At 34.8% G+C, this 19234-nt stretch overlaps 1 protein-coding gene across 7 annotated transcripts in view; it reads right to left on the reverse strand.

Moving 5' to 3' along the window:
• The window catches only part of MAP4K3 (mitogen-activated protein kinase kinase kinase kinase 3), a 153327-nt gene that overhangs the window by 82913 nt on the left and 51180 nt on the right, over window positions 1-19234 (reverse strand). For 5 of the 7 annotated variants that reach the window (XM_012788510.2, XM_012788507.2, XM_012788509.2 and 2 more), the window contains one exon: window positions 13658-13715. In XM_012788510.2, the coding sequence (XP_012643964.1) occupies window positions 13658-13715 (58 nt within the window). The other 2 variants (XM_076000697.1, XM_076000698.1) reach the window with 2 other exon arrangements.

The following is a 19234-nucleotide window of genomic DNA, read 5'->3' on the forward strand; positions in this document are numbered from 1 at the left end:
TGTAGCTCTAGAAAGTGGAAAAGGAAAGGAAATACATTTTCCCTTAGAGCCTCCAGAGGGAGTTTCCCCCTGCTGACACCTTGATCTTGACCCAGTGAAACTCATTTTGGACTTCTGAACTCCAGAACTTAAAGAGAATAAATCTATGTTGTTTCAAATCACCAAGTCTGTGGTAATTTTTACAGCAGCCACACGAAAAAAATACATTATTATTATTGTGGCAGAGCTGGCTAGCCATCCACAAATAATCTGTGTTCTCCCTTCCGTAGTATTCAAGTTATTGGTAGGAGGCAGTTATCCAGTCAAAAACAACGTTTCCCAGTCAATGTGCATACTGATGTGACTGGTTTTTGCCAATGGAACATAAGCGAAAGTAACATCTCCCTTTCCCATTAATTCTTTTCCCACCAGCAGGCTATATGACAATGCAAGTCCTCAGGAAATGGAAGAAGTCTGGGTCCTTGAGTCATTAAAAGGAAGAAAATCATCCAAAAACTTGAATCTTTGCATTGAACTATTACATAAACTTGAAATAAAATTTTGTTATGTTAAGCCACTGGTATGTTCTAGTTTAGTTGTTATAGTGGCTAACACTATTCTAAGGTGATAAAATTATTACCATCCATTAATGGAAAAGGTTGCCCAAACTGTAGCAGGTGCTTTAAGTGGATTACTAACAGAATAGATACAACGAACAAAATTATAGGCATTTCTCTCTATATAGTGTATAATGCTTTCCTGCAAACAGGTATATTAATTTAAATGTGTGAAAAGCAGAAGAAGAGACAGGAATGTTATGAGGATAGGTCTTTCCCTGAAAGCGACAATATAGTAACAGCATAGAATCCCTAATATCTCTTTGCCTTTTAGATACAAATTGACAAACACTGTATTCCAAACATTTCATAAAATCCTTTACAACCTCATTCTTTTCCTTAACAAATAATATATAATCTTAAACTGAATGGCTACCTAAGTGAAGTTAAAATGATTCCCTTTTTGGTATGCCTAATCATTTACACTGGTGTCAACTATATTAAGTTTATAAGAACTACTCTTACCATTGGCATAAGCATTTAAAATAAACTATCAAGTAACCTTTTTATAATATAGTATGCAAAAATGCAATAAGGAAAATAACTATACAACCACCTCCATTAAAATAAAAATGGCAAAGCTGCTAAAATCAAACTATTGGCTGAGAAGCAGCACTGTCATTTTTGTCTATTAACGGCTTATGTATCTAAGTCCAAGTCATTGTATGAAGGCAGATAACATGAGTCTACACATTGAATGGAAGTAGGGATTATATGAAAATCAAATAGGGAAAGCAAGATTATGTGCACCAGAAGGTGAACTAACAGACTAGTATGTTCAGACATGTCTTCAGGGCACCAAATCTTGGCCTATTAGTAAACGGTATATCCTCTGTTCATTTAGTTCTGCCCCCTATGAAGTAAACATAAGCTACAAGCCACCCTCAATTATCCTTTGTTTTCATGTTAACGTTTTCCTTTAATCATCTTCATTTCTCTTTCTTACATGTTTAGCATCTTCATAAAGCCAATATGCTGACACGGTTTTCCAGAAAGGTCTTGACAAATGTCATTATAATGAAATAATTCTTTGCAGTATCAAATAGCTATTTAACATGAGAACTAACAATAGAGCAGATTTGATTTAAAATGATAACTTAAAACTTATCATTTTAAAGATTTTAAAAGCAAGTAATCCTAATTTGTCATAGATATGATTCATCTTTTAGGTTACAACTTTGTAGATAGATATGTGTGTGAGTGTACATTTGTATATTTGTAAAACATCTAATGCTTTAATTGGGATAAATATGAAAATTATTCTTAGGATGTTTTCCCCTGAGGAGACAAGACAGAAATAAACCCCTACGTATGTGGTCAATACTCTTTTACAAGGATGCCAAGACTACACAATGGGATAAAAACAATCTCTTCAACAAATGGTGTTGGGAAAACTGGATATCTGCATGCAAAAGAAAGAATCTGGACCTTTATCTTACATATGCAAAAATCAGCTAAAAACGATTACAACTTAAATGTAAGCCCTGAGACTATAGAACTCCTATAAGAAAACATAGGAAAAAGCATTCATAACACTGGTCTGGGCAATGATTTCATGGATATGACACCAAAAGCACAGGCAACAAAAGCAAAAATAGACAAGCGAAATTCCATCAAACCAAAAAGCTTCTGTGCAACACAGGAAACGATCATCAGGATGAAAAGGCAACCTATGGAATGGGAGAATATATTTGCGAACCAAATATGTGGATAAAGGGTTAATATCCAAAGTATAGAAGGAACTCCTATAAAGCCTAATAGCAACAAACAAACCAAAACAACCAAATAATTCAATTAAAAAATGAGCAAAGGGTGATAGATATATTGCCTTGACTTAATCATTCCACAATGTACACATATAACAAACATCATATTGTACTCTGTAAATATATAGTACAACATTTTATTTATCAATTATACATTAATAATGCTGGGAACTCTTTTTTTTTTTAAATGAACAAAGGACTTGAACAGACATTTCTCCACAGAAGACACACAAACAGCCACCAGGTATATGAAAAGATGCCCAACATCACTAACCATTGGGGAAATGCAAATCAAAACCACAGTGAGGTGTCACCTCTCACCTGTTAGGACCGCTATTCCAAAAAAGAAAATAACAAGTGTTGGCAAGGATATAAAGAAATTAGAACCCTTGTCCACTGTTAATGGGAATATAAAATGGTGCAGCCACTCACTATGGAAAATAGTATGGAGGCTCCTCAAAAATTTAAAAATAGAAATACCATATGATCCAGCAATCCCGCTTCTGAGCATAAACCCAAAAGAACTAAACAAGAATATGCACTCTAGGCTGGGCGTGGTGGCTCATGCCTGTAATCCCAGCACTCTGGGAGGCCGAGGCAGGCAGATCACTCAAGGTCAGGAGTTCAAAACCACCCTGAGCAAGAGCAAGACCCCATCTCTACTAAAAATAGAAAGAAAAAAATTAATTGGCCAACTAAAATATATAGAAAAAATTAGCCGGGTATGGTGGCACATGCCTGTAGTCCCAGCTACTCGGGAGGCTGAGGCAGCTGGATCCTCTGAGCCCAGGAGTTCGGGGGTGCTGCAAGCTAGGTTGACGCCACGGCCCTCTAGCCAGAGCAACAGAGCCAGACTCTGTCTCATAAAAAAAAAAAAAAAAAAAAGAATATACACTCTAATATTCATTGCAGCATTACTGACAATAGCTAAGAGGCAGAAATAACCTAAGCATCCACTGACAGATATATGAATAAAGAACATGTGAGATATGTATACACATCTACACATAAACACACATATGATGAAATATTATTCAGCCACAACAAAGGAAATCCTGTCATATGCTATGAGATGCATGGACCTGGAGGACATTATGCTAAATGAAATAAATGCAGAAGGACAAATACTATATACAAATTCACCTATATGAGTTGTCTAAAGTAGTCAAACTGATAGAAACAGAAAGTAGAATGGTCATTCCCAGACTGCGGGAGAGGAGGAATTGGGCAGTTGCTGTTCAATGTGTATAGAATTTCAGTAATGTAAGATGAAAAAGTTCTAGAAGTCTGATGTACAACATTATGCTTATAGTTAACAACACTGTACTAGATCTCATGTTATGTGTTTTTACTATAATAATTTTTAAAATGTCCTACAGCCAAAGACAAAAATTTAAACTTAGACTATGGAAAACAAACAAGTTTTCTCATCCCCATGGTATAGATATTTCACTCTCAAACATTCCCACTTCCATTCTATTTTAAACACAGAGAAACGAGAACATACATCTATGCTACATGTGAAAGTATTTTAAAGCCAGTTTTAATTTAACTTTTAATTTGCTATGTGGTACCATTCAAAATAGATAATTTCTGAACTCCATTTCATATTGTAGAAATAAATGAAATTAACAATATTTCAGTAATCTATGGCTAACATCCCAGAGCCGTGATTCTCTTTAAAAAAGCTGTCAATTACTGTCTCAAACTACCAGCATATCAGGAAATACTCTGAAATTCAATTACTACATTAAACTACCAGAGTATCAAGAAACTCAATGGCTGATTTTAAAAGGTAAATTGGCTTAAGTAATTACAATATATAATTATAAAATATTTTTTCTAAAACTGCAGAACCAGCACCCATTTTTTAGTCTTTGGAGAAATATTCAAGCCTTGATTATTATCACAGAGAAATACATAGGCAGTATCTAATAATTCTACTGACTCCTAGATATTAGGTTGGTGCAAAAGTAATTGCAGTTTTGGACTGTGAATTTTAAATTATTATAATTATGCTCAAACACAGCTTTATTAATCAAAACAGGAACCACTACAATCAACACATTATTGCCAATGAGAAATATGTTTGTTTATTCCTGTAGCAAAAAATCTGTGTTTTGGAATTCCACAAACACTTGGAAAGCATTTTCTGCCTCCTGCTGGTTGTGGAAGCGTTTTCCCTGAAAGAGTTGTCAAGATCCTTGAAGAAGTGGTAGTCGGTTAGCCACAAGTCAGGTGAATATGGTGGATGAGGCAAAACTCGTAGCCCATTTGTTCAACTTTTGAAGCACCGATTGTGTGACATGCAGTCAGGAGAAGAACTGGGCCATTTCTGTTGACCAGTGCTGGCTATAGGTGTTGCAGTTTTGGGACATCTCATCAATTTGCTGAGCATCTTTCTCAGATGCAATGGTTTCGCCAGCATTTAGAAAGCTGTAGCGGATCAGACCGGCAGCAGAACACCAAACAGTTTTTTGGTGCAGATTTGGCTTTGGCAAGTGCTTTGGAATTTCTTCCCAGTCCAACCATTGAGCTGGTCGTCGATGGTTGTCATATAAAATCCACTTTTCGTCACATGTCACAATCTGATCGAGAAATGGTTCGTTGTTGAGTACAAAAGAAGATGACATTTCAAAACAATGATTTTTTTGATTTTCAGTAAGCTCATGAAGCACCCACTCACCAAGCTTTTTCACCTTTCCAATTTGCTTCAAATGCTGAACAACCATAGAATGGTTGACCTTGAGTTCTTCGGCAACTTTTCATGTAGTTGTAGGAGGATCAGCTTCAGTGATTGCTCTCAACTGGTCCCTGTCAACTTCCCATGGCCAGCCACTGCACTCCTCATCTTCAAGGTTCTCACCTCCTTTGCAAACCTTCTTGAACCACCACTGCACTGTAATTCATTAGCAGTTCCTGGGCCAAATGTGTTATTGATGTTACGAGTTGTCTCCACTGTTTTGCAACCCATTTTGAACTCAAATAAAAAAAAAAAATCACTTGAATTTGCTTTTTGTCTAACATCATTTCCATAGTCTAAAATAAATAATATAAAATAAACAGCAAGTAGTAAGTCATTAGCAAAAAAACATAAAGCGAGAAATGCACATTAAAATGATGTATAACATAACCACATTTAAGAAATGTATTCCAATTCAAATAACAAATTTCAACAATGCTAAAAGCACAATTACTTTTGCACCAACCTAATGTTTTGAAACAAATAAAAAATTGATTATAATAGCAATATTAGTGCTTTTAAGGAAGGAGGATAAAGAAAATATGTCTGATGAAAATAACTTGTAGCCTGTTTTGGCCATCGTTTAGTAAATGTTCATGATTAACAATGCTTAAGATAAGTATCACTTAACACTTGCATAGACTGTTACTGAATGCACTTTTCACTTGGATTCAATGAGGTCAAGAAGAAATTTCAGCAAGGGTGCTGAAACTCTCTAAGCAGCAAAAGACCGAAACACCTGACTGCTGTACCAAAATTAATTATGTGCAGATAATTAGGCTTAGTTTTTGGATTAAAGAAACTGTGGCCTTGGATCCCAAAAAAGTCCTACTCTAGAGCTAGGGCATGATGGTATACCTGTAGTCCCAGCTACACAGGAAGTGAGGACAAGAAGATCACTTGGGCCCAGGAGTTCAAGTCCAACCTGGGCAACAAGGCAAAACCCTGTCTCTTAAAAAAAAAAAAAAAGTCCTACTCTATCTAACGCAGTGTTTCTCCATCTTGTTTTCCTAATGCCCAACCCTCCCTGTGAAATTTTAATGTCACAGATATTCTGCATGTTTATGTATTGTATACATACACATATATATATCTGTGCTTTATAAATTAAAAAAGATTTTTTCATCCCAAAGAACCAATTCCATCCCCTTCTTGTTTTAAAGGAATATGTCAGAAAACATTCTCCAGTGTGAAAAGATTATGTCCAGTAGTCAAGGCAGAACTGCTTAACCTGAGCTTCCCAACTTAACCTGCCAGGTCTCCTTTTCTTACCTGAATCTAACTCTTCTTTTGAGAGCCAAGACTTACTTTTGCGGTTCTGATGGAAGTCCCAAGATAAGGCTGTGCCCATAACTCAGGAGTGAAATTCCAGTAAAAACCCTCTGGATTATATCCCTCCCACTCCACTAAAAATTATGGAAGCATACCTAGAGTTTCTATATGTAAAGTAGGTATTGTAGTAGGCTTGAAAAATGTTTCTGGAGTAAGGACAGGAAAAGGAAAAACAGAGCATGGTGTGGATGTTAAGGTAAGTGAAGAATACAATGGGAGAGAATTTTTCTGTTTTTATCATGCCCACCAAAAACAATATGGTAAATTGTTTAAAATAGTTCTGATTTCGAGATGCTTTAAGGTCCCTTAACTTTCTAGTTTTCTCTCACCAGGCTTGATTTAAAGGTAAATTTTTTAGTAGTTCCTGATCTATTCTTGAGGCTAGGTAGGCACAAACCAATGCTATACAAAACTCATAAAAAATAACAGCCTGTAAAATAAAAACAATACAGCAAGACTATTTTTCCCATAAACTGTATTTTGACATATACTGTACCTCTCCCTTACCCACTGTAACTATAAGTCATTTAAAAATAATTTTTTTTTAATTTTAATTTTTTATTTCAGAGTACTACAGAGGTACAAAAGCTTTGGTTACATAAATTGTTTTTGTACCATGTGACAAGCGTGCCCATCCCCTAGACAGTGTGTACTGCATCTGTTAACTGTGGATTTACCCATCCCCTCACCCCCTTCCCACCTGTCTGACACCCTATGACTGTTACTTCTCACATGTGCACATTAGTGTTGATCAATTAGTATCAATTTAATGATGAGTAACAGTCATGTATTAAGTCCTATTCTTCCACCCTAAAATCTCATGTAGTCACCCCTTCCTTCCCTTTGCATGCAACTTGAGTGTGGACGCTGTAATAGTAATAGGTCATCTTACCACCAGGGTTTCTCTTCTCCAATCTGTCCTGTGCCCGCTGAATCTTCCTATACGTTACATTATGACCATGTTACTAACCTAAAAAAAGAATTCCACTATCCATAGGGTAAAATCTAAATCTTTGGGCTGGCAACTAAGGTTCTCTATAAACAATCATCAATGTCTTTCACCTCTTATTTCCTAAGACAAACGAACCTACTATTTCCCACACAGGCCTACTACTTCACCACCACCTTTGCTTTCATACATTCTCATATGAAATAAACATTCTTAGAGCCAAAACACTCTAAGCCAAAACACTTAGAGCCAATACACAGGGTTGGGAATAAGAAAGAAACTGCCGATAAACAAAATAAAAAGTCCTTTGTCATTTGTTTTTTTATTTTGTAGCATTATCTTTCAATGTATAAATATCTAACCTGTCCAGTATAGTCAGCCTCAAGCTCATAATATGGTTCTAATATATTAAAAAGTGGCTAAGCAATCCATGATTAACTTTAAAAAAAATGTTTTTATAGGCACATGATTAACTTTTGAAGAATAATTATCATAAGTGATGTAACAACTCTATTCATAATGGCAACACACACAGAGCAGCACTGAATAAACAAGTGGTGGTGAGGGATCTACTGAAGCACTCAAGGGAGACAGGAAAAGGTGCCAGGCAAATAATTTCCCTCATGTACTGCTACTCTATGATGAAAGATAAAGAAGAAAACGTCTCTCTGACCTCTTGGGACAGAAAAAACTAACGTCCAAAATCTGACAGGAAAGAAGATTCATAAAATTTAATTTTAGATCCACAAAAGAATAATGGAATGGGGTCTTACTGGTACCTTTTCAAACTTTTAAAATTTGGCTCTCCAATTTAATATGTGCTGTTCTTATGGAAACAAAGCACAGGTCTTATTTCCTCACTATGAATTTCCCCATTTAGAAGAGTTTCTCCTATGAGTTATTACCTAAGTAATCACTGTTGTCTGCCTGCATTTACATCCTATTTCAATAATTAGTGCTATAAACAATACTAAAAATACATGATTATAAGTAACTTTAAAATTCTGACTTTAAACCACAAAAAGAAAGAAGACTCAAGAGACCCATAACAAAGTTATAACACCTTATCAGAACATCAAAGCAAAGCTGCAAAGTACATACGTGTGAGTTCTATTCTATTAGTAAGTTCTGCCATAAGCTCTCCTCTTGATCCATTTTTAATTTTTTTTCAAAATGGGTCTCAAGGGTTGGCAGTGTTCTTAAGACCACAGGAACAAACCTGTAATCTGACAAAATCAGGTTTACTTATCCACTGCAAGGAGGAAAACTACATATAAGAGGAATCTTAGACCATCTCACTAAACAAAGGAAAAGATACAGGTATTGTGAGATTTGGGGGAAGAGTGTAATTGAGGTGAAATTTAAATGAAGCAGTGTTTACACAGACTTAGAGCAAAGCAACGTTGTATACAAAGCAGCCTACTTCAGGCCTGGACTGTAAAGCAAACCCAAGGTCCTGTTTCCTTGTAAACTAGAAAGTTAAGATGGATATGAATGCCGTGCTCCTTATCTGAGTCTCAGCATTGGAGCTAAATCAAGACTGCTTCTTTATGTCAAAGTGACTTAGATTCTCCATGAAAAAGTACAATGTTTTATTCTTGCTGATACAGGCTGAATATCCCTAATCTGAAAATCTGAAACAAAAAATGGTTCAAACTCTAAAACTTTCTGAGTGCTGACATGATGCTCAAAGGAAATGCTCACTGGTACATTTTGGATTTTGAATTTTCGGGTAAGAGATGCTCAACCATTAAGTATGATGCAAATATTCCAAAATCTGAAAAAATCCAAAATCCAAAACATTTCTGGTCCCAAGCATTTCAGATAAGGCATACTCAACCTGTATAATTAAACATAGCCAAGTTTCTGACAGTCTATGGTTTTCAAGAACGAAGTTTCTCCATGAGTAAGCAACCCAGAGTCACTCGAAGGACTTGTTTCAACACTTTACAGCTTCACCATTCTTGGGAGAAAATAGTTTCCCCTTAAGTTTGAGGGTTTATCTATATCTGCTACTCCAGCCCGATAAACAGCCAGGCAGATTTTTACTTTCTCAGTTAGTCACCTGAGATTCCTGTGACCTAAGATTCCAATTCTATTTTATGTCAGAGTGTGAAGAACATACTGTTTAGAAAGGAGTTTATCTGCTGGGATTATCTTTTGCTTTGTTTATCATGCATCAATTTCTCCAAAGATGTCCAATTCGGGCTTATACATTAGTCGTGAAGAAATAGTTATATCTTACTCTCTTAAAGTTCATTTACTCACGTAATATGCATAAAAATCACTTAGCTTGTTAAGTGATACCTCTATCACCAGAGAGTTTTCATTTACTATTAATAGTTCTTCATTGTATACTTTGTCTTTGCACTTTGTTGATGGTATTTTCTAGGACACAGTTCTTAATTTTGATGTATTTCAATTCATTTAGTTTTTCTTTAGTCACTTATGTTTTTCATGTCATGTGTAAGAAGCATTCCCTACTCCAAGGTTACAAAGATTTATTCCTGTTTTCTTACAAGAGTTTTATAGTTTCAGCTCTTACATGTACAAGTATAATCCATTTTGAATACATTTCTGTGTGTGGTAGAAGGTAGGTATCCAATTTCATTCTTTTGCATGTGGATATCCAGTTGTTCCAGTACCACTTATTTAAAAAACTATTTTTATCCCATTGTCTTGTTTTGGCACCCTTCTCAAAAATCAACTGATCACAAAGGTAAGGGGATTAAGTTCTGGGCTTTCGATTGTATTCCATTAATCCGTATATCTATCTTTATGCCCGTACCACAATGTCTTGATTACTGTACCTTTGTAGTAACTTTTAAATGAGGCAGCGTAAGCCCTCCAAATTTGTTCTTCTTTTTCAAGACTGTTTTGGCTATTCTGGGCATCTTGAATTTACACAAGAATTTCAGAATCAGCTTGTCAATTTCTGCAAAAGAGCAGGCTTGGATTGTGATAGAAATTAGATTGAATCTGTAGATCAATTTTGGGAGTATTGCCACCTTAACAATATTAAGTCTTCAAATCCATGAATGCAGGATGTCTTTCCACTTATTTAAATATTGTTTCATTTCTTTCAACAATGTTTTATAGTTTTCAGCGTACAAATCTTGCATTTCTTTTGGGGAAAAAAAGGTATCCAGGTCGGAAAGGAAGAAGTAAAAGTATTTGCAGATACATTCATGTATGTAGAAAATCCTAAGGAATCCACTAAAAAACTATTAGAATAAACAAGTTCAGCAAGATTGCAATATAAGATCAATATACAAAAACAAACTGTAGGTCTAAATACATAAGCAATAAATATTCCGAAAATAAAGTTAAGAAAATAATTCTAATGTTAATACCATCAAAAAGAACAAAATGCTGAGATGCAAGATTTGTGTGCTGCAAACTACAAAACATAGTTCCTGAGAAGAATATGTATTTGCTACTATTGGGTGGAATATTCTATAGATGTGTTAGGTCTAGTTAGTTTATAGTTATTTCTATTTCCTTGTTGATATTCTGCCTAATCCTACCAATTATTAAATGTGAGATATTAAAGTTTCCAACTATTATTGTTGAATGATCTATGTCTCCCTTCAACATGCCATTATAAAAGAAAAGTACAGATTCCTTTTAAGACTGCTACTTCTAACAAATTTTCTTGATACGTTATGACATTTAAGTTGCAGGAGTCTTCATAATAAAATATTAGCCCACATTGTAAATTCTGTATATTGTTGTGAGAAAAGAGTAGAAAACAATACTTTCACTTAACAACAAAGCCCCAAAATATGAGGTAAAAACTGACAATTAACAGGATTGGAAATTCACTAATAAGCAGTTCTTAAAATAGAGACAGGTTTACCTACCTGAAGTAGTGCCTTGTCTAATTCCCTTAACAAATAATTTTCCTATAATTCTAATTTCTACAGAAGAGATTTTTTAATAGGTTAAAAAAACTGATGATATATTGTTTTAAGGCAATGTTCTAATGACTATTCTTTTTTTAAAAATTTATTATATTTTGAATTTTCATTTTTATTTTTGTCAGAAGCTACTAATGACTTCTTGAATAGAAACATAGCTATGTTAATGGGGCATAATAAAGAATGATTGATTTCTAACTTCAATTAGATAGATAGCACTGTATAACAATCCTATCACTGGTAACTGTCAGTTTTTTCTTCAGTTTCTTACTATAGTTAAGTACTACAGTATATTCTATGCTAGGCACTATTTTAAGTACTTTAGATATATTAACTTCAATTAGATAGAGAGCACTGTATAACAATCCTATCACCGGTAACTGTCAGTTTCTTCTACAGTTTCTTACTAGTTTCTTACTATAGTAAGTACTACAGTATATTCTATGCTAGGCACTATTTTAAGTACTTTAGATATATTAGCTCATTTAATTCCTACCTTAAACTGCTATTATTACACCCATTTTAGACAAGAGGAAACTAAGGTCCAGAAAGCTTAAGTAATGTGGATAAGCCAGGACTAGAATCAAAATAAGATAGCCTTTAGAGTTTGTGCTCTTAAACAATGGACAAGGCTCACCAACAAGTGAACATTTCTCCCAAGGTATAAGCAAATCAAAACAAAGAAATTAAATATAAAAATTCAGGTGGCTTCTATGAAAATATTATGTAGGAAATCCAATGTTAACTAAATTTAAATATATATTTAATATATATGATAAGGGCCCTTATTATCTCTGGGTGGTAAAATGTGGATGATTTTTATTTTCTTCCTCTTATTTAGTTGTAAATTCTGCTTTTAATACATTGACCAGTATATGTTCAAGATTGACAGGGTAACAACTCAAACTTCATGAATCAGAAAACAGCTGACTTGATGAACAAGATTTTTCAAGTTCCAAATTATTGAAGGAATATTTTAAGATGCACTGAATGAGTTCTATGTGCCAGGCCCTAATCTCAGTGCTGGGGGCAAAAATTTTTATTAAAACCTGAAAACAATGAAAGGTAAGTCTAGAATGACAATATAGCTGTGGTTAGTGCTATAACAGAGCTGTTTCTAAATAGTAATCATCCTAATCAGACTAGGGGTCAAGGAAGCTTGAAGGTACTTATCTGATTTGAGAGATAGTATAAAATACTATGGGGTTTAGAATGATTTGATCCAGACGTAGAGAAAAGAAAAAACCTTGTCTGGTGATGTTAGAATGTAATTAGAGTATATAAACCTATAAATATATGTAACTGGAAAAGTCTTCTTTATTCATTATATTTCAGTGTGGTTTGACCAATCAGCACATCCTTAATATTTCATCTTAGCAGCACTTCTAAAAAGTCTACTGATAATCTAAATCGGGGGTGGGCAAACTACAGGGGAAGAGGGTGAACTATATACTGAGACCATATATGGTCCACCAAGCCTAAAATATTTACTATCTGGCCTTTATTATTTTACAGAAAAAGTTTACCCACCCTTGAAAAGTCTCTGAATGGATTTCTGTTCAGACTGAATCTAAAACCTATTTTACCAATAAACTCTTATTATCAGTTTGTGATGGAAGAAGTCATCAGAAAGGCACTATAATTGCTATGGAACTTAGTCTAGACATTGGCGCAATTACATACTTGCTTACAGTGGGAAGGAGAAAGAGTGGGAAGGGGTTTATAAGACAGGATAAACAAGAGTAGTTAGCTCAGAAAGATGTGGGTTTTGAGGGAGGTAGGGGAATCAAGGATAGAATATGGTTGAAGCAGACAAAAAATATGGAACAGTCTTAAGGGGTTTTACGATAAGCTGCTCAAGTTGGAAGGTAACTGTTGAGATATTAACCACACAGAAGACAGCTAGGTGAGAGCTCGGTCTACTGAGAACACCAAGACCAGAGACAGGAAGTTACTTGCCAAAGTTCCCAGAGCAAAGGAGTGGGAGACCAAGAACTGGACTACAACCTCCCAAATCTCAGTTCTGTCCTTTCCACAGCATCACCCTGCCCCCTCACCACAGGACAATGTGAACCTGGAAATACACCACTATCAGCTTGTCATAAGTTAGCTCAACTGAGTTCCAAAAAAACGAAGTCTCTTCAGGAGTTCAGCTCCCTACCCCAATTATCAGTTATTTTTCAGGCAAGAACTAAGCAAGGTGTTATGTAGGACTCAAAGGAGAGGAGGAAAGAGACCAGTTCTATTTATCCCAGATGCTGTGAAAAATAAGACCAAACACCATTAAAATAAGCCTTAAGATATTCAATGGCTTTCTAGAAATAAGAAACATCAAATTTCAAATAATTTACCTGGTTCCAATTTTATTACTTTTATTGCTGCTAATTCACCAGTGTTAACATTCCGTGCCTAAAAAAAGAAGGAAAAAAAGATTATTGTGAAGAAAGCTTTCATAAAAAGCTGTATAAAATTACGTTTTAGCTTACAGTTTATCTTCAATTTTACAAAAATGTTTTAAAGCAAGAAATGTAAAAGTGACTTACATTTATAAAACAATAGAGGATTCTTCACAATAAATTTCAACATTAATTCAAGCGTAAATTTAATATTGGCACTAAAAAAAATCCAGCTAATTTATATACAAACCTTATATGTATGTGCCAGGCACTATTTTGAGTGTTTTTATATTAACTCATTTAATCCTCACAACAATCTTATAAGGTCTTATGAGGTATAGATACTGATATTATTCCCATGTTGCAAATGAGGAAACTGAAGCACAGAGAAGTTAAAGAAATTACCAAGATCATATAACCAGTGAGACAGTGCTCGGATTCAAACCCAGACAGTCTGACTACAGAGGCTGAGTCTTGAAGTATCACACTGCACTGCCATTCATTCAAAGGCTAGGTGAACAGACTAGCCTTAAATTTTGTCATATGAAAGTTTGAGAACATGAAAGGCTAATGCAATTACATATGTAATTATGAGAATAGCTCCTTTGCATCCTTTGAAACACACTTGATGGTACAAATAAATTTAGTTCAATACAAAACAAATATATTTTTGTAAGCCACATATTAAAAATAAAAATCACTTTAAAAAATTCACAATATTACATTGCTGGTATTTACAACTGTGTAATCATGTATAAATAACAGAAACCATTCAATGTGTATAAAAATGGCAGTAACTCTTTATCGATTTAAAAGGCTTTATAATTGGATCAGAACTTCCAAAATGATCAAACTATTAATTGAAACTTAAATTAATTGTTGTATCAACCAATGAAGAACATATGCAATTTCCTAATCACAGAAAAATCCATTCATGTGACCAGGATTATTCCTTGTTGCAACACTCCTGTATTAATGGATTGGTGAAGATCAGTGAATCACTTGGCAAAAGGTGATAACACCATTAACAGTGGAATCTTTCTAAGAATACCAGGGCATTAAAAATATCAGCCAAGGATCTAAGAAGATAGATATGAGACATAACCATTGCTGAAAATATAAATTTAACCATTTAATTCAAAGAAGAACAAAGATATTAAAGGATCTCCTCATACAAATTAAGAAAAAAAATTTAAACGAAAATTTAAAGGGGAAATTCATTTAAAAATTGGTCCTCCCCCCAAATCCCCATAACCAATAAACACTTCTAATGCCCACTTATAAGAGGTGGCACAAAACAGATCTGAACACTTATTTCAAATTAAACTTAATTTTCATTAAATGAGATAGATGTTTAAAAACAGATGGTACTGGATAAATACTTATTCCTTTCCCCAGGATGAAAAGACATATAAATGATGAAACAGAATATCATTCCTAAGAGCATTCTATAAAGGGGGGCAAGGAATACCTGAAAAATATTCAGGTATATCACACCAACTTTAGTCATAACATTTCTTAAACACTATCACACTATTGGCCTCTTCTCACACTGATACCTTTTCTCTGTTAGGCTTCTCCTTTATATCTGTCCTTCAAGCCTCATCTTTTTTTAGCATCTCCTTCAAATAAGATGATACTCTCTCCAATTCTCAACATTTTAAAATCATGCCATAGTTTTGGATTTTGTTTACTGAAAAGAAATTCAGAACATGGGTGATTCTATTATGGAACAGCAGAGAAATGTGAACTCAGAAAGCTAGATGATTATTTATAGCTGAAAGTTTGTTCCCAATGACCACAGGAGGGCACACTCTCAACTGACAATACAAGTTACACAAAGTATCCAAAATGGTTGAACACAACGTCCTCTTCTAAAAATAGATTTATTAATAGTTAACACCAACATGTATTTAATAGAAGAATCATGACAGTAATTACTGATGAGTAGTTTACCAAGGTCAATATTTACCATAAGGCTTGACTTATGAATACAATATTTCAAAAGGTAAATTAGTCCAGACTTTCCTAAAGGATAACAGTTTTTACATTATAGTTCTTTAGGGTCAATAAAAAAACAGACAGCTAAAATGATTAGTGCTCTTTGTGCCTACGATGCTGTCTGAAATATTTTCCAGTATGTAGCTTATTTGACAGTATTTGGCAGTATTAAGACATTTCACAAAAAGAAAGGGGAAAGGATAACAAAAACCCCTCAGGGAACTTTAATTTCTGAGCCTTTCCTCATCAGAATCCATTCCTCATCAGAATGCTTTACTAAAGCATTCTGATTCATTAAAAATCTTGGTCTTCTGGCTAAAATAAATCATATTTTGCTGTCTCTAAAGGTAAATTTAAAAATCAATATTATCTCTAACATTCTGCAACTGCTATTCTTTTTTCAATCATCTTGAGCAGTTTACTTTTTAAAAATGAGAGCAAGATAGAAATTATAAATTAGTACCATGTATAAAGTTAAAAATTTTGAATTCAGAATTGGTAATCTAAAATTTTTATACTTGTTGAAGGGCAGAAAACTAAGGATAAATACTCTAAGCATCTAACCATCTTGACCTAATCTTCTGCCACCTCACTGACCTACCATTCTTCACAAGATCCCAAAGTGATGTTCCCATCGCATCGTTCTAGAGTTTAGAACTCTTCAGGAGTACACACTATGGCTTTAAAGACAAAAAAAAAAAAAAAAATCCAAATTCCTTGTACTTAAATTTTTCACTAAATATAGCCTTTTTTATAATAGCTTTATTAGGCCAGAATTCACATAACATACAGTTCACCCTTTTACTGTGTGCATGCAATTCAGTGGTTTTTAGTACATTCAGAATTACATGACCATCATTACTATCTAATCTTAGAAGATTTTCATCACCTCAAAAAGAAATCCCCTAGGCCGGGCGCCGTGGCTCACGCCTGTAATCCTAGCTCTAGCTCTCTGGGAGGCCGAGGCGGGTGGATTGCTCGAGGTCAGGAGTTCAAAACCAGCCTGAGCAAGAGCGAGACCCTGTCTCTACTATAAATAGAAAGAAATTAATTGGCCAACTGATATATTTATAAAAAATCAGCTGGGCATGGTGGAACATGCCTGTAGTCCCAGCTACTCGGGAGGCTGAGGCAGGAGGATTGCTTGAGCCCAGGAGTTTGAGGTTGCTGTGAGCTAGGCTGATGCCATGGCACTCAACTCTAGCCTGGGCAACAAAGTGAGACTCTGTCTCAAAAAAAAAAAAATCCCAGACCCATTAGCAGTCACTCCTTATTCCTACTCTTCTCAGTCCTTGGCAACTACTATTAATAATTTACTTTACATCTCTATGGATTTGACTATTGTGAACATCTCATGTAACTGGGATCAAACAATAAGTGGTCCTTTGTGACTGGTTTCTTTCACTTAGCATAATGTTTTCTGATTCATCCTGTCAGACATTCATCCATATATTATTGCCAAATAGCATTTGATTGTATGGAAATACCATATTTTGTTAGTTCATTCATCAGTCAAAGGATATTTGGGTTGTTTCTACTTTTTGGCTATTGTTAATAATGCTGCTGAAAACTCAAGTGTACAGATTTTTTGTGTGTACCTATGTTTCCAATTTCTTGGACATATATACCTAAGGGTATGGAATTACTGGGTCACACAGCAGCTCTACGTTGAACTTTTGAAGAACTGTCAAAACTGTTTTTTAAAGTAGCTGTACCATTTCACATCATCACCAGCAATGTATGAAAGTTCCAATTTTTCCACATACTTGCCAGTATCAGTTACTGTCTATTTTTTTTTTTAGCCATCCTTGTGGCTATGAAGTGGTATCTCATTGTGGTTTGATTTGCATTTCACTAATGACCAATGATGTTGAGCAACTTCTTACACACTTATCAGCCATTTGAATAACTTCTTTAGAGAAGTCTATTCAATTCTTTGCCCATTTTATTTCTTTTTTCATTGTTAAATTTTAAGAGTTCTTTACATATATTCTAGATATAAATCCCTTATCAGTTACATGACTTACAAATATTTCCTCCCATTCTGTGGGTTGTCTTTTCATTTTCTTATGGTATCCTCTGAAGCACAGCAGTTAATTTTGATCAAGTCCAACTCATCAATTTTTTGTTGCTTGTGCTTTTAGTGTTATAGCTAAGAAACCACTGTCTAAAGCAAGATCACAAAAGATTTTTTTCCTAGGAGTTTTATAGTTTTAACTCTTATGTTTAGGTCTATAATCCACTTTGAGTGAATTTTTATATGTCAAGTAGGGCTCCAATTCCATTCTTTTGCATGTGGATGTGAAATTGTGAAATATAGCAATTTACCTATAAAACCTTTTACTATCTGCCCCCACCCCCATTTATCTTTCTAGTCACTCCCTAACTTGTACTTTATGCTCTAGCCAAACTAAACAACTTGCCATTCCCCAATGCTACCCACACCTTTGCCCCAACTCCCTCCCCTCTGCCTAATAGACATTCTTTGAAGCTCAGCTTAGGCTATCATCAGTTCCCATAAGCCTTTTCCTAACCCTAGACCCACAACTTATTCTGGTTGGTTTAGGCATCCCACACAGACTCCCAGAGATTCTGGGCAACCTTTCTGAAATGGCAGTAGCCCTTGTGAGGAAAACCTTGCAGATCTGGAACTGATCTGTTTAGAGTAGTTCTTATAAAATACAAAGCTTCAAAGCTTCCCAGAATTCAGTTTGGCTCAGTGAGCCTTGCAGGGGCCATTCAGATTAGAACTAGATTTGGAAAGAATTTTTCTGAGATGATTTCATGCCGATTGCTGAGTTATCTCTAACTATCAGAAAAGTAATTCCTTGAGTGTAGACCGAAGGTAAATAACATAATCAAGGAACAATCATTAAGAGCAAAAAAAATGTGCTAGGTACTATATAAAGTGAGTTAGAGATAGTCATTATCAGTAAAAAATCTGATTATCTATGTACTGAGTACCCTGGGGTATTCGAACCTTACTAGTAGAAAGGGATATTCAATGTGAATATGAAGAAAGGTTCTGAAATGAAAGTTAAGAAATGCAAAGTTTAGTCCTGGCTATGCCAATAACAAGTAATGGGATCTGAGCAAGTAATTTCCCTTGTGTCCTCTTCCTGACCCCTCTGCCTACAATTTAAAAACAAGAAGGTAAAAACAAAAACCGACTATTTCTGAAGTTCCTTTTAATTCTAAAAGTCAATGTTTACATGAATAATTTCAATCTAAATTAACAGATTCCACATAGTGAACCAGCTGGCTGGTTATATAAAAATCACATAAGGAGTTTAAATACAAAACAAAACAACAAAATACTGGCACTAATTTTGAATTCTAAATCAGGAGATTAAGAATGGGATCCAGGAATCTGTATTTGAAGCTACTGAGGTGCTGCTGATACACAGTCAGGTATCACAGTCTAAACACTGTGCCACTTGAGTTTTATAAAATACAACTAACTACCAACTTATAAGTCTGAAAGAGATGGCTTCAATGTAAGTACAGGAATGGCTTCAATGAAGGTGATAC

The sequence above is a fragment of the Microcebus murinus genome, chromosome 3 (genome assembly GCF_040939455.1).
Source record: "Microcebus murinus isolate Inina chromosome 3, M.murinus_Inina_mat1.0, whole genome shotgun sequence".
NCBI lineage: Eukaryota > Metazoa > Chordata > Mammalia > Primates > Cheirogaleidae > Microcebus > Microcebus murinus.